The sequence below is a fragment of the Drosophila mojavensis genome, unplaced genomic scaffold (genome assembly GCF_018153725.1).
Source record: "Drosophila mojavensis isolate 15081-1352.22 unplaced genomic scaffold, ASM1815372v1 contig_136, whole genome shotgun sequence".
Lineage (NCBI taxonomy): Eukaryota > Metazoa > Arthropoda > Insecta > Diptera > Drosophilidae > Drosophila > Drosophila mojavensis.
In genome coordinates, this window is record NW_025318667.1 from 12,502,890 (window position 1) to 12,527,662 (window position 24,773).

The following is a 24,773-nucleotide window of genomic DNA, read 5'->3' on the forward strand; positions in this document are numbered from 1 at the left end:
ATATATTTTAGTTAAAGATAATATAAACTAAACATTTAAATATAATATAATATAATATATACTCGTATAAACACAGACAGAGAGATAGAGCGTATATTTTTTTTAATTTTGTTGTTGTTGCTGCTGTTATTGTTACTTTTGCTGTTGTTGTAGCTGCAGTGCGTATTTATGTGGGACAGAGCACTTTCAATATGTAATCCGTCAAGAGCGTCGGCACTGTTGGACTGTCCTCATTGATGGCCTTGAGTACTGCAAAAGCGAAAGAGAGAGAGAGAGAGAAGATTAGTTATGATATTCAGATATATTGTCATATGATATGATATGATCAGGTAAGGTGTGTAGGCACTAAGTTGTGAGAGGTCTTTGAATTTGGTTGTCTAACAAAAGAATACTGAACTTACTTTCTCTACCCCCCTCTCTCTCTCTCACTATCGGCTTCATTAACAAAATATCTCATTTATCACCACATAGAACTTATACAAAAAATCAAGTTTACTTTTAGTTAACAATCTAGAAATATTTCTATATGAGTAACATACCCTAGAGAGCTCACCTCTAATAACATTTTATGGCAAATGCTAAGCTATATTCTTGATATGCAAATTATGCCCAAAGAATCTAAATACATATATCATCTATAGGCATATCGATAACTACTCCATTATTCTAGCATTCTTGCCTGAAATTCATATACATCGATATATACAGCATTTCATATTAGCTATTATACATACGTCGACATTAAAAGTTACAATAAAAATTAAATTATCTTTCAGCTCAGTTCAATTCTTGATAAACAGAATAATATGACATCTCCGAGATTTTACTCTAAGGCTAAGTATATCTTATGCCTTATTTATGCACTCTAAATTGGTCTAATATTTAGGAGTTTTAGAAAATTCTGTCAAAGACAACGACTTTAATAGGGCAAACTCGATAGAAACATTTACAGATACATAGATTCCATCCGTATGTTTTCTAATCTCTAGGATCTCATAGCTAATCATCTATAGCTTACAGACCAATAATTGCCTACACAGTTAAGTTTTTTTACAGAAGATTTCTTAGGTTATATAGACCTGATCTCTACATATAAAATCTCACAAATTATATAGCTGTTTCTTATATCGAAATCCCCTCCGTTAAACCTAATGAATCGTAGATTCCTAGACTAGAGTTCGACACTGCCTATGCTCATCCATCATGCCCAGATTGTGTAAGTTTCCAATTGTTTGGCCTGCTCCTCATTCCACTTACTTTTGATCAACACTTGCAACGATTGATTGTTAGGTGTGCCATTCTCCAGATGATAGGGTATGACAGTTGTCAAGTATTTGGGCTCCGGGCCTGCATTGAGAGTTACAAATTAAGATTAGTAAAGAATTTTCTCTCTCTCTCTCTGTCTTTTTCTCTATCTCATTCAACCATACCTTGGAATTTGCCGCGCTTCTTCTCGACATGGTATTGCCGACGTTTGTTCTGGACTGCCAGCAGCAGAGATATGAAGGAGTTCTTCAGCTCCTTTTCATACTCGAGCTCGTCGCGCAGCGCCAGCTCGTTGATCAGTGTCTCGCTCAGCTCCTGGATGAGCATCTCCATTTCCATATACAGCTCATTGAGCTGTGTGCTGCTCAAATATTGCAACTCTGCGTTAGATGAAGGTGAAACTTTAGCTACAGAAGAGATTTAGTTGAATGGAAACACTTACTCTCTGCATAGAGCGGAGCACCGAGCACCTCGCGCGCCTTCTCAATCACCTCCGAATCGCAGTTCTCGGGCTCATCCAACGGACTCTCGGCCTCGTCCATAATATCGTCGATCTCCTTGATCACCTCCTCCACGGTCTTAATGGGATGATCGTCGGCATCTCCGTTCAATCCGTTCAATATCAATGCGTGCATATCCAAATCATTGGCCACTGCCTCATCCTCGCTGGTCAAGTCGTTGAACTCATCCACTGGTGTCTGTTGGTTCTGTTGCTGATGTTGCTGCTGCTGCTGTTGCAGATTGCGCTGCTGCTGCTGCTGCTGCTTTGTACGGCTCTGGCCCAGATTCAGGGTCGGCATGTGCATCTGGCGAGTGTACGACTTGGACCAGTCGATGGGCAGAATATTGCCAAAGTTACCGGTTATGGTCCACCACATTCTGTAAGAAGATGATGAGCAACAACAAAGATCAGATATTGGAATATATATATATATAGTCAATCAAAGAAAGGAGCCAAAATTTGGGATGAACGGGTGAGACTTGAATAAATGGGGAGAATGAGCAAGAGAGAGGGAGAAAGATAGAAAGAAATAAAGGGAGAGGGAAAATACATATATTAAGAATAATATAGGAAAACCTAGATAGAAAGAGGCATGATGTATAATATATGATAATATAGAGTGAGAACAAGTAGAGACAAAGAGTGTATGAAGAGAGAGAAAAACAGAGAGAGAGAAAGACAGAGAGATAGAGAGAGAGAAATACAGAGAGAGAGAAAGACAGAGAGATAGAGAGAGAGAAAGATAGAGAGAGAGAGAGAGAGAGAGAGAGAGAGTATTATAATGAGTTATGCACAGATTAAAAGATAAAAGGAGTGAGAAAGAAAGGTAGTTGAAGAGATAGAGGGAGGGAGGGCAGCAATGAGGAGTGTAGATCAAATAGGCACATAGGTTCAACGGGCAGAATGAGAGCGAGACCGAGAGAGAGAGAGAGAGAGAGAGAAAGACTGAAGCACATAAGCAGCAAAGAGGGGGACGAAGAAGGACGACAGCGGAATAGAAAGTAAGATAGAAAGGGGAAGAAACAAAGATATAGAGAACAATTGTAAGATAGAATGAGCAGGGAAGAGAGAGCATGAGAAAAATAGTGAGAGAGAATAGTAAGAAAAAAGTGAAAAGAGAGATCGAGAAAGGGAAACCCCAAAAGACTTAAAGAAACACAGATTAGAGGGCAGGAAAAAAGGTCATGAAATCAATAATCCTATATGTATATGCTCTAAAGATTACAGAGATAGGCGACAGATAGACGATCAGCACAGACTGCGAATATATATAATTAGACTCTATATCTTCCATCTGTAGCACATGCAAATGGAATTACTCTCAGCAATTTTGTAAAACTATTTAAAAAGTACTTAAATAATGCCCCACTGAGATTTAGCTTTAGTTTTCGTTTATTTTTACATTTTTCTCATTTCGCACCACTGGGTCAACGTTTTTTTTTTTTTTTTTGGTAATGGGGCGGTGGGCGGTGGGTGGTGTGCGCTGGGTGGTTGCATAAATTGAAATGCACATTTTTAATGGGCTCTGTGGCGGCGCCCGGCGGAATTTTGTTGGCTATTTATTCCGGATGAGTGAATGCCGCCCACTCCAAGAGCAACAAATGGCAGCAACGACTGGCACCACTCGTGTGGTGCAATGTGCTGCCACTTACAGCCGCAAAAGACAAAGAAAAGGGCAGCAGAGGCAAAAACAAAGTGGCACAATAAACTGAGAAGTGCCTTGGCGACGGCTTAAGCGAGACGAGGGGGGCTAAGTAACCAGCTGGCAGCGATTAAGCGGGCCAAAGCAGTTTGCTTCGCTGGCTGGCTGGGCGGTTGGGTGGTTGGGTGATTGGGTGGTGCAGCATGGGTGGCTCGCTGCCTTGCACTGGTTGCTGTCTCGGCTAAGCGCCTGATAAAATGCCTCATTAGGCAGGCCCCAACGCACCATGCCATGCAAATGGGATGCAATTAAGATGGCAGTTGAGATTGAGAAGTGAAACCAGCCAAGTGAGAACGAGTGGCAATGAAACAGTCAGCGAATCTGTCTCCCGCTCTCTCACACAGTCTGACTGAATCCATGAAATGTGACTGTAAGTGCAGTGTGATGAGCATGGCTAATGGAATAGCAGGAATGGAACATGACGGAACAACTGGGAAATGAAACAGGGAAGTAAATGTATCATAACTGTATGTATGAATTACCATCTAATGAAGAGATCATCTTAGTTCGCTGTGAGTGTGAAACAATTGTTTAATCTAAATTGAATAAAGAAACAATTGGAAGTGAAACAGCAAAGAGGCTGTAGGAAATCTTTGAAGTGCAAACAAAATTGAATGCTAAACTAGTACATTCCCTTTAAACTGATTGCACTTGAGAATTCACAGAAACTACCTACTGCAAAGGAACAGCAGGAAGTGAAACAGACCAGAACTCTAATTGACCAATTGAGAATGAAACAAGAGACAGCAAGAGATTGCAAAAATTTTCGCAGAAATTGAAGTTGAGTTGAGTCTTCAATTGAAAGATATTTCAGATTGTAGTCAAGACAAAGCTGAATTGAAATGATATGATAGCAGTTGTTAGGCTGGGAATACCCTGTAAAACATACAAAAGAAATGCAATCATCAGTTGATAAAGGCAATGCTCCATAGTAATATAGAATTACAGATTACTAATCAGAGCATAAATGAAAGCCAGCGCGACCAGAGACAGTTCAATATGCTCGACTTGAGATACCCCTCAAAGCAAAAATGACAATAGATGTTATGGAGGGAGCATGTAACTACAACACATGTAATACTGTAATAATGTTATCAAAGCAGTGCCTAGGGTATGCAAATTTATGTCTCAAATTGCAATTGGCAATTTGCCCAGACTCTTTCTCCACTCGCACATTGATGCGCAGTTTGTCAGACAGTTTGTCTGCCTTTGAGATAGATACAGTGAGTGAGGAAAGCACTGAGAGTGAGTGAGAGAGAGATAGATAGATAGATAGAGAGCATGTAAATTGTCTACTTGGCACAGTTGCTATCAAATTTCACGATCAATGCCAATCATTTAATTGTCAGCATTTCGGTTTTATGTTTCTCTGCAATTGTCGGTTGCCTCTGCTCGTAATTATTCATGCTCTACATTTGAGCAATTGCTTTGGGTGTCGCTGTTGTACTCGTTAATTAGCTAATCTTGTGCGCTGCTGATGATCATCATCATTCCGATGATGAGCATTTCACACTTGAGCGCCTTAGCAGCACAATCTCAACTGCCTTCGGCGATAATGAAGTTGATTATAATGTAGTTGTAGCTCGATAGCTGTGCGGGCTCTTTAGAGAGCTCAACAAATGGAGAATATGAGGACTCTTTATTTATATGAAGTACTAAATAGAATGTGATGAGAAGCGACAAGGAAGTAATCAACGAGTAGCTACTCTATCAACGAGTCGCTACTCCATCAACGAGTCGCTACTCCATCAACGAGTCGCTACTCTAACAACGAGTAGCTACTCCATCAACGAGTCGCTACTCTATCAACGAGTAGCTACTCCATCAACGAGTAGCTACTCTATCAACGAGTAGCTACTCTATCAACGAGTAGCTACTCTATCAACGAGTAGCTACTCTATCAACGAGTAGCTACTCTATCAACGAGTAGCTACTCTATCAACGAGTAGCTACTCTATCAACGAGTAGCTACTCTATCAACGAGTAGCTACTCTATCAACGAGTAGCTACTCTATCAACGAGTAGCTACTCCATCAACGAGTAGCTACTCTATCAACGAGTAGCTGCTCTATCAACGAGTAGCTACTCTATTAACGTGTAGCTACTCTATCAACGAGTAGCTACTCCATCAACGAGTCGCTACTCTATCAACGAGTAGCTACTCCATCAACGAGTCGCTACTCTATCAACGAGTCTCTACTCCATCAACGAGTAGCTACTCTATCAACGAATAGCTACTCTATCAACGAGTAGCTGCTCTATCAACGAGTAGCTACTCTATCAACGAGTAGCTGCTCTATCAACGAGTAGCTACTCTATCAACGAGTAGCTGCTCTATCAACGAGTAGCTACTCTATCAACGAGTAGCTGCTCTATCAACGAGTAGCTACTCTATTAACGTGTAGCTACTCTATCAACGAGTAGCTACTCCATCAACGAGTCGCTACTCTATCAACGAGTAGCTACTCCATCAACGAGTCGCTACTCTATCAACGAGTCGCTACTCCATCAACGAGTAGCTACTCTATCAACGAGAAGCTACTCTATCAACGAGTAGCTACTCTATCAACGAGAAGCTACTCTATCAACGAGTAGCTACTCTATCAATGAGTAGCTACTCCATCAACGAGAATGAGCCAATATTGGCAAGAGATCAGCTTAAGTCGAGTCTATGCTCGAGTCTATTATTCGCTAAGAGGGAACAAATAATTTGCCACACGCCATTGACCCATCAATCAAGCGAGCTGACCCGACTTATTCCATTCTTTATTATAGACTTGAGCATATGATTAGCCATGAGCGTGTACCACTCCCACCCCCAGCTCATTCGCAGCTCGTTACAATTTCAGTTTGCGAAATTCTGACATTTTATGACGTTCGTGTTAGGAATTTTAGGCATTTCCTTGTGTTTCACATCATGTGTATGTGTATTTGTGTTTTTCCTTTTCATTTGCATTTTTATTTTGTTTCATTTTCATTTTCATTTCGTGCGACTGCGTGTTTCGTTTAGCTGGAAATGAGCTATTTCTTGTTTCTTTTATAAATGGCTTTCAATATGTTTTTGTGCTCTTCGCCATTTGTTTTGTGTAAATACAAGCTACAAAAATAATATTCAGTGGATTGGCGTTGCAGCGTTTAGCGAGAGATCAAATCGGATTGTCCCAGATTAAATATACACTCTCAGAGAAGGGATGAATCTATCGATAATCGATAGTTGATGAGCGACAAACGAGAATACATAGTCAATGAAGTCACTAATAATCGATAACTGATAGTACACTATCGATGTAATAAGCAATGTAATCGAGTGTAATATGTGCATACTAGATCGATAAACGATCATCGATTTCTATCGGTTAGCTGGCAATAAACTGGCACATCTGCTTTATCCACAATTGCCAATTGATAATCGTTAGCTGATCGCTAATAATCGATAACTAGCATCTAGCATTTGATATTCTATCTCGATATGCTAGTCGATAATTAGTGATTATTTGCATATATACTAAGGCTAAGAATATCTATAACTTGTTTACTTAATTGATGGATTCTTGCTGAACAGTAATATATATATTCGATATAATTCATAGCAAAGTCGTTTTTCCAATTGATGTATACAAATGGCAAAGTAAATAAATAAAACTATTGGCAATAGACAGCCGCAAAGATGCTGCACACACATGACTATGAAATACCCTGTAATGTCAGCGGAACAAGAACTGAGAGTATTATTTTCAAATGGAATGCGATTAATACCCAACAGTCCACAAATTCTCATCTGAATTTGATCTACTCTGGAAGCAACGTTTGATTGTTCTCTATACTCTACCCGACCCACATATACAGGGTATACAAAAAGTAAATAAAAGAGCTAGCAAGAGCACAGCAGAGGCCAAAGATGAGAAATGTGCGAAACAAGCGAAACGAGCAAATCGTTTGCGACACTCGGAAAAATGCGTCAGGTAAGTGAATGTATGTATGTATGTGCAGACAGACAACACACCCACAGATACCCCTAGCACTGTAGCTACATATATACGTCGAGTATATATATGCCTATATACCTATATATATGTATATGCATACGTCAATGGTGCATGGGGATGGCAGACTGTGGTATATGTCGAGGCCGCCATTTCATTTATATGTAGGTCTTGTACATATATGTGTGGACATATATAAATCTATATATATATATATATATATATATATATATATACATACATTCTTGTATATATCAATTTGTGTGGGCTAAATATTTGGAGCGACGATCGACGTTTGCGTGCACTTGGCAAATGAATTTGTGAATGAAATAAGCTGAAAGCGATTTGCTCCCAAGTTGATTAATGTAAGACCCATTTATATGGATAGGGCACGACTAGCAGATAACCGGAATTATTAATTGCATACCAGTACTACTACCATTGCTGCTACTCAAATATGTCAAGGTCCAAGATGTGATAGGAAAAGATACGAGATTTCTCCTTTAAAAGCGATATACAAAATATATCAATTTGATTACAATATCATCGCAAAATTATCGATAAACAAACGTGCATACAATAGCTATGTGCACAAAAAACAAATGAACAATTACTAAAATGAATACAAGCTAAATCTATTCAAGAACCAGAGTGATAGATAACATAGAGCATCTATGAAATCGATAACAAACCCATAAATCCTACTATAACGTAAACCTATAATGCAGTATATAGTATGATAACAGTTGCACTAAATTCCTTTGCAACGAAAGAAAATTCGCTTGATATATGATATAACATTTCCGCTCGACGCCCCAGACAAAAAAACACTATATATATGTATGTATAAATATCATACTCATATATATGATGTCTTTAGCTATTCAAGCAATTTTACTTGAAATTATTAAAGCAATTTTCCCAGTATAATAACGATGTTGATGTCTATGATGTCATTAATATTTAGATCGTAAACAAAGAAAAGTAAGGCATGTGAGTCAACTAGCATGTTCTGTATGGGATTTTATAGTTATATACAAAAAATATTCGAAAAAAATTTTTTTTTAATTCAGCGAGCAAGAATATTATATATATTAATATTAAAAATATTTTAAAATACCATTCGCAAATTTTAATGATGTATGTTTCCAAATATTAAAGGATTAAAAATTATTTTCTTATTATTTATTTATTTTTTTTTTTTTTTCTTAGCAAAAATCATTTCTTATTTTATATGTATTGAAAATTGTTTTTCTATAATTTTTTGATTAGCAAATTTTGTTCTTATTATTTTTTATATAAAAAAAATGGTTTTCCTTAGTTTTTATTTCAAAAAAAAAAAAAAAAAAAAAATTTTTTTTTTACATTTTCTTATTTTATTTTTTCAAAATTTTTTTTTTTAATTTTCTTAAATTTTATATTCTATGCTAAAATTTCAGTTCAGCCACTTGTTAAGAACTGTAATAAAAAATAAGAAATTTTGTATTTCTTCTTCTTATTCGTTCTCCACGCATTCTCCACATTGTTTGCCTAATTTTTCCATATGCTCCCCATTCCAAGGCGCTTAGCCACACTTATCATATATAAATTTCCATCAACACTGCAATTAAGACATACATTTTTGTTTTTCCCATTCGATTATCGCATTATTCTTGTGCCACTATTCATTGTATTCATGTTGATCTTCCCGGCACTTATCGGGCGCATTGAAATCAACGCCAACAAACAGACGATTGAACCCTGAACTCCACTTTCGACATGCTGCACGAGTGTTATCTGCCTCAACCCTGACCTGATATGATCGAATTCATTCATGTGTGTGTGTGTGTGTGTGTGTGTGTTTGACTGTTGATATGCATGGGGCATATGTTTAGCTTGTGTGCAGCGACAATTAGCAGCTAAATTTTAGCGGCAAAATATTATTATTATTTTTTTTTTTTTTTTTTTAATTTTAATTCTCATTGCAAGTGAGTATTTAGGGTATATAGTTTGTGAGTAGAGCTATGAACAAGAGATAGAAGTAGACGTAGCAGAGCCCATTAGGCGCATACGACCAGTACCATCAGGTATACGACCAGTAAAGTTGATCTAGCTGAGAGTTCGTCTCTCTATGGATGCATCTACTTATCCATCCGCTGCTTCGTCCTGCCTTCCATGCTACAGATTTCCAATTTACATCCACCTTTTATAGTCTCACATACCATAGTATATAATTTACTTTTCGATAGTACAGCCCATATGACTTTTATCGATAAAAATCGATTTGTTAACTAGATTCCTTTAGCCATAACTCAAGCAATATTAAAGCTATATGCTCTAAACTCACTCTGCATATCAGATGACTGTCATCAATGGAGGCATAATTTTCAATTTAGATGCTCTGCTTCACCCAAGCCCCACCCCTTTTCAACGTCCCCTTTGGAATTGCAATCGCAACATCTCCTAGTCGGGTACTGCCGCCTAAAGCCATCCAGACTTGCTTCGTTTGTTAGGTATAGCAACGCCCACGAAATGAGCTCATGGCCACGCCCATATTGTGGCCAATTTCACTGTTCCGCTGTCCAATTGCCATATGAAAATTAATGCGTAAATATTTTAATGAATTTTAATTGCGGTACTTAGATAACGCAATCAATTTGTGTCCAACTGATGAATCAGCCGAACAGCGCCGTCTTCATCATCATCATGATCAACGTCATCAGCATGATCATGTTGAATATTCATTCGCCAATGCTCGTCGCATTTCATTCACTTGACTTCGCTTCGTTTCGCCCACGCAACGTTTGACGTTTTCTTCTTCTTCTTCATTTTGTTATTTTGTTCGTCTTGCATTTAATTGTGCTTGGCATTTTTTTAATGTTTTTCTTCTTCTTCCTTCTTCGTTTTTATTTCGGGTCTATTGTATTATTTGTGTAGTTTATTTTGTATTTTAATTTTACTTTCCTCCTCTCCCAACAACTTTCTAAAACTCCAATACACAAAAGGAGAAGCTGCTAGCAGCATCTCTTGACGTTGATTCGGTGGTCTTACAAACGATTTCAATGCAAATTCACTATGAGAAAATTGGGTTCAGTTTACTATGGATACCCTTACTTAATTTTTGTCTGTATTTCTCTGTCTAGCAGTTTGCTGTGTTTACTCTCTCTATCTGATTATCTCTCTTTTGCTTCTCACTCTCTCTCTCTCTCTCTCTGTCTCTATCTCTTTTCACCTCTTTCTCTTTCTATGTATACTTACACCTATCTCCTGCTCAGTCTTTACTTCCTTTTCACTCATTCTCTATATATTTATAAATACATTTTTCTCGCTCTCTCTTTACTTTTATCTCATTATGTTTCTCTGTCGTTCTCTCTATATACAGCTCGTTCGCTCTCTCTAAACATACTTTCTTTTCTGTTCCTCTCTCTCTCTCTCTCTCTCTGTCTCCCTCTCTCTCTCTCTCTCTCTCTCTCTCTCTCCCACTTCTCGTTATCTATCATAATCTCTCTCCGTCTATCTTTAATCCTCTCTTCTTCTTCTTATCTCTCCACATTTCTTTATAATTCCTTCTTCCTCTCTTTGTCTCTCTCCATACAATGTTCTCTCTTACCTTCTATATCACCCTGCATTCACCTCTATCTCCCCCTCACTTCCTTCTTCATTTCTGCTCTTTTTTCATTCTCTCTCATCTTCTGCATCCCTAATTCTCTCTTTTGGTCTCCCTTTCATTCCCTGTTTCTTCTCCCAATATTCTCCCTTTAATCATCCTCTCAATCTTATCCGCCTTATCTTTCGTAAATTCAATAGAGTATTCCAAGTAATGCTCTAATGAACCTCTACTTGAACCAATTAAATAAACCCCAAACAAAAGTATTTCAAATACCTGAGCAAACGAGAGAAAGAAAGATATAAAGAAAACTCATTTAACCGATTAAATTAAAATAGCAACATAAATAGAAATATGTATCTAAATATACTTATATGTATATATTTTCATCATTCCAATGTCTAATAAGCTAGTTCCCTTGATTAATTATGAAAAAGGCATACCATGGACCAATTAGCATAATATTCAAAATGTTTTTTATTGATGCTCTCGCTTAGCTGTTATTGTTGTTGTTGTTGTCTCTTGTATTTGAATTATAAATAGTTTATGCAACGTTTTAGCCATGGTTGGGCTGTTGAAGCCCCCGCTTCGATAATGAGCCGAGGCATTGGGGCTCCGCTGCGGTTCGTTCACACGAATTTTCACTCAAGCGCAGCGCTACATTCACATGTTTTATTTTCGGCGTTAGTCGTAAAGGGATATGGTGAGAGAGAGAGACAGACAGAGGGAGAGGGAGAGGAAGAGAGAGAGGGACAGACTGCGCCACTGAATATGACAAATTCTGTATGCTCTACTCTGGCAATGAAATGAGTTCTGAGTGCCATCTTATGCATTATTAATGAACGACATTGGGGAAAATGCATACAGAATAAAGCAAACTGTTGCAGATTGGTAAACTTTGAGAAAACATAAAACAGAAACCCCATAAGGATATTGAATAGTCTAACTATATAATATACATAGATCTCAAATAAAATCACTTCAAACTGAAACTAAGCCCAAAAGAATTACGAGCCACATGTCATAGCTATAAGGCAACAAAGTAAGAGTAAGAGAAAGAGATAGATAGCTAGTTATAGAGGGAGCGAGAGGTGTAGCAAACATATCTTAAGCATTTCATTGTGCATTGTGCAAGAGTGTGAAAGTTTTCGCCGTTCCCCACATTACGTTGATAATGCTGAAATAGCTCGACATAAATTTTCAATAAATAACAAATAATGCACATAAATATAGATGTAACAAATACATATGTGCATATATCTATATATTTCGTTGCATGTGTCTGTGTACATATTATAAATATGATGCTGGATTACGTTTTGGGGAAAACTGAGACCCGAACTAAGCACGCAGGGCAAATGCATGGCAAACACTTCAAAGCGCTTTCTAAATTTAGTTGTTCACACTTGGCGTTGGCACCACAGAAGTTGATACAATGATACAGATACAGATACTGATGCAGATACAGATACTGATGCGGATACAGATACACAAATGAGGACAGCAGCAGCGACAATCGTCTCATTACATTCTTATCCATTCCTAAGGGGCGTTATGCGACTTCAAGGCTCATTTCTGGCATTTCTTATCGGAATTTGTAATTTATTATCACTCATTCAATGAAGTGCAAAGGGAGTATATTGAGCAATATTCTGATATAGTATATGTAGATATAATCTGATGTACTCTGTCGCCTTTGAGAACATTTCGTATATAACTTTACATAGTAGTTTCAATCCAGAATCTATTATACTAACTAAATACTAATATACAGTACTCCTAGGATACATATACATATATGTATACATCATATTTACATATAGATACATATATTACTTAAATTAGTATTACAATGAAATATTTCTCTCATAATACGCCCCTTCTAAATTTTATTTATCCAAAAACCTATAGTTCGATAAGAAAGTTTCTTCAGTATTCTTAGTTAAGCTTCGCTACAGTTAGATCTATAAATATTATAAGCGATCTATTGAGCTTCTTATACACCTTCACAAAGTGAAAGAGAGCATATTACTTTGCTACAATCTGCATCTATTCATATAAAATACTTGATATTTAGAATTTATATAGAAGCAGGCGTCTCTTAGGGGCGTGGCAATGGGCGTACCATTAGTTGCATGGCTGATCGAGTAAAAGAAGCTATATCTTTTTCCCAAAGTTTGATATTATATGATATTACGATTTACCCAAGATAATTCAACCGATTTAACTACTTTTGTATCTCGAACGAGTATTAGGCAGTCGGTACAATCCGCTTTCTTGTTATTTAATATGTGTATGCTCAAAGTGTGGTTATTGTTTGTTGTTGTTGTTTTTGTTGTAATTGTGGTTTATTTTATAGTTAATTAAAATACTATTTTCTCTCTCCCTCTCCCTCTCTCCTCTCTCTCTCTCTCTTTCACCTTTTCTGTTGTTTATAAATAGGCCATTAGCAGTGAGGGGTCCGAGCGGCAGCGGAGCCCAAATGAGCTTCGTAACTGTTGTCAGTTATGTGGCCCATAAATGCGAATGGCTCAAACGGCAAATGTGGCCGAAATGAGTAAGAAACAGGCAAAAGCAAAAGCAAAAACAAAACAAAAAATAACACCTTTTTTGGTCACCGCTTAATGATCATTATGTAGCCAATCAATCAAGCCAAGAAAACCTAGTATTAATCCCACTTGTGATCGCCGATGTCGACAGAATGCCAAGAAATTGCTCATAGAGTAACCAAAATTGAACTCCATTTGGTCGAGTGGCAAACTAATCTGACTATGATTAATCGCATTTCCGAATATAGAAACTATAAATACAGTTATGAGGCAAGTGAAAATGTACAGAAATATACATATATTAAATATATATGTTGAAATGATATGTGATCAAATATTATTTGCTTTTAAGCCGAATAAAATTGAGTTCAATAGAAACCAAAAAATTTACGACTATAGGTGGAATGAAATATATGTATATCTATATACAGTCGAGTCTCGATAATTCGTACTACGCTAAACCGAAAACCACGGTAAATCGAAAAGAAAATTCTATCCCCTTGAAAGAAATTGGAAAAAAAGTGATCCCCTTGCCATTTCGAATTATAAGGATTCTACTATATATATATAGACCAGAGTGTAGTCTGAAATACCTTCAGGGTATCTGAAATGTCTCTTAAGAGATTAGAGTAGAGTTAGACTTAACTAAAATTCGTTCTCCAATATCTAGCGCACAGTCATACGACTATTTCAATGAACACAGATCTATACACACATATCGTTATATATAACTCATATCTATCTATCTCATATCTATATACATGCATATGCATTATATTCCCTTAGCACCTTTTTGCCTTCGGCCAGCCACTTCAACTTCGAGTTGAATTATTGAATTGCTGCTCTTTTGCGGCTCTTGTCATAATTGTCATATGTGAGAGGCTTGCCGCTGCCATCATCACAAGGCCGGCTAATGGCAGTGGGAGGGGGCGTGGCGGGGTGCCCGCTCTTGGCGGGTGTGCCGGCCAATGAAGTGCCAATTCAATTTGGCACAAACCCTTTTTCAATTCGAGGCATTTATATAATTGATGCCAAACGATTCACGAAATGCTTTTGCCTTCGTTTCGTTGCCGCCGGCTTGGCGTTGTCCTTGACTGTGTTTTTCTCTTCTTCTCTTCTATCTCACCCTATCCCTCTCTCTCTCTCTCGCGCTCCCTCTCTTTTTCTACATATACTTCTCATTTCAAATGCCATTTGCTGCCCATTGTTGCTTTTGTTGTTTGATGATGTAATAGCCAGAGGTTTGTCGATTCGCTGTTTGGGACGTATGAGCCTCACTTGATTAGTCATTTTGTATCTGTATCTGTGACTGGCATGTATCTGTATATGTATGTGTATCTGTGTATCTGTATCTGGGTATCTGTATCTGTGTATCTGTATCTGTATATGTAAGTGTGTATCTGTATCTGTGTATCTGTATCTGTGTATCTGTATCTGTGTATCTGTATCTGTGTATATGTATCTGTGTATCTGTATCTGTGTATCTGTATCTGTGTATCTGTATCTGTGTATCTGTATCTGTGTATCTGTATCTGTATCTGTATCTGTATCTGTGTATCTGTATCTGTGTATCTGTATCTGTGTATCTGTATCTGTGTATCTGTATCTGTGTATCTGTATCTGTATCTGTGTATCTTTGTATCTGTATCTGTATCTGTATCTGTATCTGTATCTGTATCTGTATCTGTATCTGTATCTATATCTATATCTGTATCTGTGTATCTGTGTATCTGTGTATCTGTATCTGTGTATCTCTATATCTAATAGCTGTATCTATATAATTTCTATATCTATACCTGCATCTATAATTGTATCTTTATCTGAATCTCATGCTATCTCAATTTATCTTAAAAAGATATTATATTCTAGGCACTACAGAACTTTTTAGCGAGTCTTGACTGTACTCTCCATATGTTTGCATTATTCAGGATCGATTTCTCGCATAGCGAGTGAAGTTCACAACAATTAGCTCCCGCTCGGTGCAAGAGGTTAATGTCCCTTGGCGAATTTTGCGCTTGGACAGGAAATGACTTTCAAGCAACCCCAATAACAACAACAACAAACACAACAAACACAACAACAACAACAAACAAGGCTCGAACAGCAGGTCTGTCAACTCCTGCATGTGTGACGCCTCCCACTGTCTCTCCCACTCCTCTCTCTGGCTCTCCCTCCCCTCGCGCTCTGTTGCTTTCGTAACACGCATACGCCATGTTGTGCTCCTGTAGTATGACTCATACGACCCTCGACCGAGCCAGGCAGTTGTGGGTGAAGCGTGGGGAGGGGTTGGGCTGTTTGTTGTTTATCGTTGGCATTGCAAAAACTACCCCCGTCTAAATTTATACAATTTGATTATTATTTCAGTCAGTCGCCGTGTCAGGATATGTGTTGTTCTTCAAGGCTAACATCAGCAGCAGAGTTCCTGACACCACTCCCGCACCACCCGACTCCCTCTGGCCTGCTCAGCGCCCTTGTGGCTGCAATATGAGCTCTCAATTGAGTATTTATAGTGGGCAGGCAGTTGCCTTTCATAATTGATTAAACCGAACGCACAAAAGGCTCTCAACTTGGCTAAAAATAGCTAGATGCAGATTGAAACTAGCTGTAAAAGTAACAGTTAAGTAAAGACTAAGTTAATTAACTGCCTGCTAAACTGTTTGATAAGTAGAGTTTTGATAAATACTGAAAGGAATTTGATCAGATACCTCAAGTTCGTTTTATGACCAAAAATTCAGCTTAAATTAAACTTCCTGTTAAATGTTAAAATGTGGTACAAAGGAAATACTACATTCAGAGTGATTTCCAAATTTAACGAGTTGTTAAAATGTTAATATAACCATTGGCAGCATCAAATCAAACACTGCCGAATAATCGAGTATCTAAAAATTCTCTATCGAGATGATTTGTGCAGCACAGCTGCCTGTCAAATGTTAACATGCAGTCTATTTACAATACCAAACTAATGGAGCAGCGGCATCAACAGAAAGCTCAGCTGCCTGTCAAATGTTAACATGCAGACGAAACACAAATAAGTTGAGCCCCAAAAAGCTGTTGAGTTTTGCTTGCGGCCATCTGAAAATGATTTATGAAGCACACCCAACTGGCTGTTAAATGTTAACATGCGGTTAAGCGAGGGGCAGGCTCAAGAGCTCAAGTGTTTGTTCAGCATTGACAGGCAACATGCTAGAACTGTGCGCGCTCTGCCGTTGCATATTTATGGAGGCTGTCGGCGTGAATGGCCCACACATCATGCGATAGCCGCAAAAGGCAGCCAAAGGCCAGCATTTACGATTTGGCTAAAGAAAAAGAAAAAAAAAAAACGGGTTTTTGCTTTTAGCCATTACGCCGCACATTTCTCGAGCCGAGATGCAGGCAGGATTTTGGCGACAGGACATTGAACTTAGGCGCACACAAGTAGGTCGCCAGCTGGCAGCTGTGAGCTGCGCCAGTTGCACTTCCAGTTCCGATTCCATGACCAATTCCAGTTCCAGTTCCAGTTCCAAGCTGCTGGCAATTGCATCAGCAAAATTCACACGAAACGTAAAGCAAAATGCAATCATCGAGAAAATAAAAGTTGTGTCACAAATCAGATTATGTCTGAGGGGGGAGGGGGCGTTAGAGTGGCGGGGGGTGGGTTGGGTCAGGCTAAGAGCTGTGTGAGGTGATGGGGCAATGTCGCATGTCCCACGCTGTGGCCAACTGGCTGGCCAGCCAAAACCGGAAAACCGGGGCCCACTAACTCTTGACCAACTGGCGGGCTCGAGCCATATGTGAGCGCACTGTACAGTATTGCATGGCACATATGGTCAGCGCTTAAGTGGCACACAAATGCGACAGACTTTTTTATGTAGACGTCACATGCAACAACAACAAAAACAACAACGAGAATAACAACAACAACAACAACTCAATAGAATAAACTCGCATTTAATGGTTCCATTTAAGCGCTGTGTGAAGCGAATTTGGTATATCTCATATATCATATGCAACTCAGATTTATTTTTTCAAAGTTCCGCTAATCAATAAACATAGCCAACGAGTGTAGATGGCTTAGCAATACCCTGTATACTTAATGAAACATTTGAGTTCCTTTTGATGTGCGTGCTTACAGCCTTTGTTTAAGTGTAGTTCATATAGTTAGTTTAGTGAACATCACTAGTTTAGAATGGAACGTTAAACTTTCATAACCAATAACTAAATGAGTAAAGAACAAACTAATCACTGAATAAGTTCACTAGTTCAATTTATTGGTTCTCATGAGTAAAGGCCAATTGATCTATTAAAGTAATAGATCTGATGAATAAATATTATTCTCTGAGCCTAAAATTATTATTATTATATTCAATATGACTCTATTAATATTTCATTTCAAATATGTACATTGAAAACAAATTTTGTAATATAAGTTCCTATACAATTTTGTAATATAAGTTATATATCTATATTTTTTTATTTTATTTATTTTTTTATTTTTTTTTTTTATTTTTTTTTTTTTTTATTTTTTATTTTTTTTTTTTTTTTTTTTTGTATTTGCTTGCAATGCTTTCAGCAGTCGAGCAAACTCCGTCAAGTCATTTGCAAGCGTATTTTTTCTAAGTCATGCCTTTGGTTCAGTGCAGATGTTGCGTTTTTGTTGTTGTTGTTGTGGCGATTGCGACGCAAATATTCCGCAAAAAGTTTGCCGAGCCGCAAACACTGCAGTTGCCGCTGCTGTTGCCGCGGCTGTTCTTATTCTTGTTATTTATTTATTTTGTGTTCGCTTTTGTAGAGTTGCCAAAGCGTTAAACGTGTTGATGTTGCGGCACAAGAGAATTTAACCAACAGAATAGATTAATAATAATAATAAAAAAACTGCAGGAAACCGAAGAAGAGTGAGAAGAAACAGCAGAAGCAACAGAAAAAGCAGCCGCAGCAGCAGCGTCAGCTTTATGCGCAGCAAATGCGCGACTTGGAAGAGACCTTCGTCAAATGTCACACACGCACACGCACACACACACACCCACACACACAAACATGCACACATGCATAAGCAAAGACAATGCTCGACCTTCGTTCAAAACAGAACGATTGAGAGCAACACAGAGAGACAGAAAGAGCAAAAGAGCGAGAGGGAAAGCATATTTTCAGTAATAGCTAACGTAAACATTGACAAAGTGCTTGGCTTGCAGTGCGGCCACTCGACGCACTTGATGCGCGCAGGTAAACAAGAACAAAAACAAAAGAAAAATCAAAAGCGGACGACAATAACAGTTAGTTAAGCAGCGCGCAGCATTCACATGGCATAGGCTGCAGCCTGCAGCAGCGAATGCAGTGCGAGCAGGACAGTTGCTGCTGCCGCAAAGCAGTTAAGGCAGCGCAGCGTGTGACTGTGAGTGTGAGTGTGCGAGGGCAAAGGCTGTGGGAAGCTCATACAAAAACAAACAAGTCGAAAGTCGAAAGGAAAGCATTAGAGAGGGCGAGAGAGGGACAGACAGAGGGACAGACAGAGAGACAGCGGCACATATTCAATACCCGGTGAAAACAAACGAAAATGCAAAATGCTCGTTAAATTAATAAAAAGATGCATGATGAATAGTGCTTAAGTGTGTGTTTTTATTGGTATTATTATTTGTTTGCTTAATTGCGAGCGATTTGCATTCAGATTTGCGTGCAGCAGTATCATTATATATTTATACACATTATAGTTTGCAATCATGAATATGTATGCATGTGTGTGTGTCTGCGTGCGTGCGTTTGCACTAATTCACACACACACACACACCTATCCGCGCGTGTTGAGAGCTAAAGATTCGTTAAGTTGCAGCTGATTATCAAATTTATTGACTGATGTCAGCGTCAACAACAACAAAAGCCAAAATTAATTTAGCTTACAGTGCTGCCAATATCGTTTTTCCCGCCAGACTTAGCTTTTTTTTAAAGTCCGCATGCAGCGGGAAGATTGAAATAAACATACATGCTTAATAACTACAACTAAGATTCAGCTTCTTGTTTATATTTCTTTCTAGCTAGATCTAGCTTTGCATGCTCTGCCAAAAATGGCAGCACTGATTGCTTGACACAGCTCGCTCAGCCACTCAGACACTAAGCGACTCTCCCGCTCTCCCACTCTCATTCACTTATTCGCGCTGCATGCATTTCCTGCTCTCTTCACTTTCCAGGCAAATGCACTTACAAGTGCTTTTATCAACGGTCAACCCAGCTGCTGGTGCCGGCATCGGCATCGGCGTCGACGTCGACGTCGCTGCTTTTATTATTATTATTATTATTGTTATGATTTATGATCTACGCACTGGAAAACGCAGCCAATTTCTGCTTTTGCAATTGCTTTGCTTGACAAGCGCTGATTGCGACTTCCCCCGCCCCCACTCGGCCCCACCCACCACACACTCGGTTTATCATTGAATTGTTTTGTTTTGATAAAAGGGGATTGGGGTTGCGCTTCCGCTTAGACACTGGTCAAGGGTTGTCATTCATTCAATTGGGTTGCAGCAAATGCCTCGAGATAGAAATTCTTCGAGAGACAGAACGAAAGAGAGGGGCAGAGGGACAGAGTGAGAGCAACAACAAGGCAGTCGGAGACTTTTATCGATCCAACAATGGTGCTTCGCCCCGGCAGCCCGCCGACCGCCGGCCACGCCCTGTCGACAGGATTACGTCGTTATATGGCGCCAGGGTTGGTACAGACAGGGACAGAGGGGTTGCTTAGCTGGCGCATGCGCTTGGCCCAAATTTCAAAAACATAGCCGAATGCATTTTATGTAATTTTATTAGCAAATACTAGAAGGAGAGAGCAAGAGATATAGATAGAGAGAAAGAGACGGGGCGAATGCAAACCGGCTCAAAGATGCAACGTTCCAAAGACCGAAAAAGCTATTGGAAAAACAGTTTAAGCCAAGCTTAAAGGCAATAAACAAGGTCTTACCTAAGGAAAAGCTTTACATAATAATTACAGCTCAAAGCATTTATAGATTAGCTATTTGTTTAGGGCTCCAAAAATCCAAGTTTATAAATAACAAAAAAGAAATGTGAAATAAAATGCAAAGCCTGCTCCAATAATTCCAAGTGAATTCCAGACAAATATTACTGCGCTGGAAGTCAGGTTTGGAAAGTCAACTGATAATGGTAGCTAATAGATTTCCTCTTTGGAAGACTTGAGCGAAGCTTGAAATCTAACGAAAAATCTGATAATTATATTTATCTTTCGGCAGCCTTTTCCTCTTCACGCTTCTATACTTCTTTGAATACTTATATTATCATAAAGATTCTTTAATCTTTTAGCTTATTTTCTTTGCCAGTTGTCCTACTCTTCCAGCTTGCAAACTCTTTAAGCATCACTCCTCATCCAGTTCCTATACTCTTCCAGCTTTTCAATTCTTTGACCTCTTCAATTCTCTTTTAGTTACTCTAGTCTACATAGCACCAAATTCCCTATTCTTCCCGCTTAAATCTCTTTCAGCATCTGCTCTGTCCCAATTATTCTACTGTTATAGCATCTCAATTCATTCAGTTTCTCTACTCTTCCAGCTTCTATACCTTCTCTTCCATTGATAAACCAATTAAAGTGTCCTATCGAAGCTCAAAGCTTTCCAGTTCCCGCTTCCAGTCGTAAGCTGAACTAGAGGCTTGATAGGCAACGGCTCACTGAACTGGCTCAGAATGAGCTGAATCCCAATAAAACTTGTTTCACTTACTGGCATTCGTTCATGATCTCCTCCTGGCTGCGCACCTGAACCGGTGCCAGCTCCTCGACGTTCTCCTCGTAGTTGCCAAAGCATTTGGTAATCTTCTCGTCGAACGTGTTTACCAGATCCTCCAAGCTGCCGCCAAAGGTCTCCGTGAAGTTGTCCACATTGTCGGCGCCTCGCTTATCCTGGCCCCCGGCCAAGCCGTCGGTCAAGCCCAGTTCCGAAAGGTTTTGCGTATTGCAATTGGGACTAATGTTGCCAGCACCAGTTCCAGTTCCAGTTCCAGCGCCAGCGCCAGCGCCACCAACTGCTCCAGTTGCCACGGCACCATTCTTGCTGATGTGCGCATCACGGACCGCATCCTCGAGCAGACGCAGCTTGTCCTGCTGCTGCTGCTGCTTGGCGCTGCCCTCCTTCTGGTTCCGATTGGAGCTGAGATTCAGGTTCAGCGTGTCGTTTAGTGCATTCTGATTGGAAATGAAATCGCAGCCGCCCCATTCGTCCGTCTCTTCGAACTTTGCCAATGGAGCCTCAAATTTAAGCTCGGCCATTTTGGTGCCGAGGTCACGCATGGCACGCGGCACACGCAGCGCTGAGAGGGGGGGCTGGGCGGTTGGTTTCTTGATTGCCGACTGGGATTGAGGGGCGGAGGGGGAGAGTGCTTCAATTTAGGTGCCTGGCAAGAGGAAGAACGAAGCTACGATTTGTTTTTGTTACGACCAACTTCCAGTCTCTCTCCTCTCTGTCTCTCTCTCTCACTCTCTTGCACCTGAGTAGGAAAAAATTTGCAACCCCTATTTGTGCACTTGTCACCCACTGCTCAGAGTATTTTGTATTTGTATTTCGGTTTGTATATTTTGATTGCAAATCTCTTTAATTTTTTGCTTTGCTTCTACCGGTTTTTGTCGCACACGAAAAAAATAACAACTGTTAAAAAAAGACGTGCGTATGAACACTGTTTTTTATTAGCTTAACACAATTTAATAACGAACGCTAAATGTTGCTGTTGATGTTGTTGTTGTTGCTGTTGCGCACGCAAATAAAATAAACACAGAGCAGATACGAATGGACGAAACGCGCAACGCGACGACAACGACCAGACCAAAACACAACGAAAGTTTATTAAGACTGCACGGCATCAATGTGACCGTATATTGAAATCGCTGAAATACACAGGAAAACATGCAGCTATCGTTTATCGAGAAATACCGCAAAAATACTGCCACCAAAACACATTCATAAACTATTTAGAATTTTAAATATACAATTTATGCAAAATATTGAACATTATACATTTACATATAAAAAATTATATATAAATATTATATTAACTATTTATATGCACATCAGTGTACTATTTTACAAGTGATAGGAATATCGATATACTTTTAATAGATTTGCAACACTTACAACGTTGGCGCTCATTTCAAAGCGCCGCCTTCCAATTCGAATACCCAGTTCAAATGATAATAATTACTAAACCATTTTGCTTTTGTTTACATTCAGTTTTATTACAATATAAATTAATATTTATATTTAATAATACATTATTAGAGTCAGATTCCTAACGTTTTAAATTAATTTTTAGTTTCTCTTTTTGTTTTTATACTGCGTAATATCGAAGCACACTTTTTCATTTATTTAAATTGTTTAAAACATGTTTTTCTGCGGATTTAAAAAAAATCTATTAGTTTTCCTTTTCTCGTTTTTTTTTTTTTTTTTTTTTTTTTTTATATTTATAGTAAGTAGGACCTGTTTCTGCCCATTTTCTTAAGAGAAATGCAATAACAGAATTTAATTAATTTGTTTAGACATTTGTTTTTCGTTTTTTGGGCGGGGAATTTTGGTTAATTGTCTTAGGTGAAAGCACAGATAAGCTACAACAGATCTGTCATTTAAATTTGTTTATTTTGTTGTTTACTCTTAAAAGCAGTTTTTATTTCGTTTTGTTTAATTTTTTTCTTCAGTGTCTTTTATCGTCTTTGTTAGATAAGCGTTAAATATAAAATAAATATTAGTAAATAACTATATATATATAATGCTAAACAAGAAATGCATAAGAAATTTATTAAAATAAAAAAAAAAAAAACGTTCTCTTCAACTGCACTTAAAAAGTGATTTTCTTTTTCTTTGCCAAAAAGTCGTTGCTTAAATAGATCTACAGATCTATAAAGACCTATAGAGAGACAGAGTTATGTATAGCTTGTTTTTCTTTTGTAGAATATATATAAAATGAAGATCGACTGGAAAAGTTTGACGTCTCCATAAATTCTTTGCATCAACAACTAAAGCTAAGCAAAAAAAAATGAGTTTAATATATTTTTTTAAAAAATCTATTTTTTTGTTTCTATATTTAATTGAAGTAACAAATATTTTTTAGAAATACGTAATTGATTTTGGTGCGATTTGTTATTTTTTTAATAAATTAATACAAATTAAATACAGTTTGTGGCCATTTTTTTGTTGTTTTTTTGCTTTTGTTTTCTATTTTTTTTTTTTTTTTTTAAATAAATACATTTTGTAAATATTAAATAGTTTTAAATGTAATCAGACAGCAAGAAAATTAATGAATGGAATCTCATAGTTAGTTGTGTTTTTTTCTCTTCTTTGTTTTAGTTTATATATGTATATATAAATTATGTGTTTAGTTGTTTTTGTTTATGTATAAAATAAATGTCTTTTTTGACACGAAACTAAGAGAGGAAAGCAAAAAATCACACACATTTTGATCTAGTTGTAATTTATATATATACTTTTCCATATATATCTGAATATATATGTAAGCTCCGTTCATAAAAATAATAGTGCGTCTTAGCACTAAATGTTGAACAAAAAAAAAAAACAAAACAAAAAAAAACAGTTCAAAATGTTTTTCAAACAATTTATTAACATATATTGCTATTCATTTAGTTCTTGCTACTAGTATTTTTCCTAACATTTAGTCCTTAGTCGCACTACTATTTTATGAACGTACTTCTGCCATGTGTGTGAGCGAGAGCGCAAAATATTTCAAGAGCAAAAAAAAAAAAAAACAAAAAATACTGCAGCTGGAGTTGCGGATGGTCCTTGCTGCTCGCTCATGTGTGTGTGTGTGTGGCTTTTCAGTGTTGCATAACGTGTGAAGTCTTTAATGTTTATTCATATGAATGCAAAATTCGACTTTTTTTGACTTTTTGAAAGTTGTTTGTTTTGTTTTGTTTGCTTTTTATTATTATTATTATTCTTGTTGTGCAGTTGAAACAATGCCCCGATAAATGAAATTTAACATAAATAATAATAATAAAAAAAAGAAAATATTGAATAAATAAATTAAAAATAAAAATAAAAATAATAAAATGGAACGAAAACAAAAACGAATTTTTGCATAGAGGGAAAAGTTGCTTTAGTTGACGTGGTTCGTGTGTGTTGCCGTTGCGTGTGTGTTGGTGTATGTGTGTGTGTGTGTTTGCCCAGTTAACAACATATGTCAGGCTAGGATATTATTTGTTGACTCAAAATTT

General features: G+C 37.8%; 1 protein-coding gene across 1 annotated transcript; it reads right to left on the minus strand.

Moving 5' to 3' along the window:
* Nucleotides 1-105: 105 nt before the first annotated feature.
* LOC6583682 (fasciculation and elongation protein zeta-2) lies at nucleotides 106-22,402 on the minus strand. The gene is made up of 5 exons (XM_002009311.4): nucleotides 21,280-22,402; nucleotides 1,709-2,145; nucleotides 1,431-1,646; nucleotides 1,258-1,347; nucleotides 106-249 (listed from the first exon to the last, which is right to left on the minus strand). The coding sequence occupies exons 1-5, from the start codon at nucleotides 21,843-21,845 to the stop codon at nucleotides 167-169; spliced, it is 1,392 nt and encodes a 463-aa protein (XP_002009347.1). The 5' UTR covers nucleotides 21,846-22,402; the 3' UTR covers nucleotides 106-166.
* Between the last annotated feature and the right edge of the window lie 2,371 nt (nucleotides 22,403-24,773).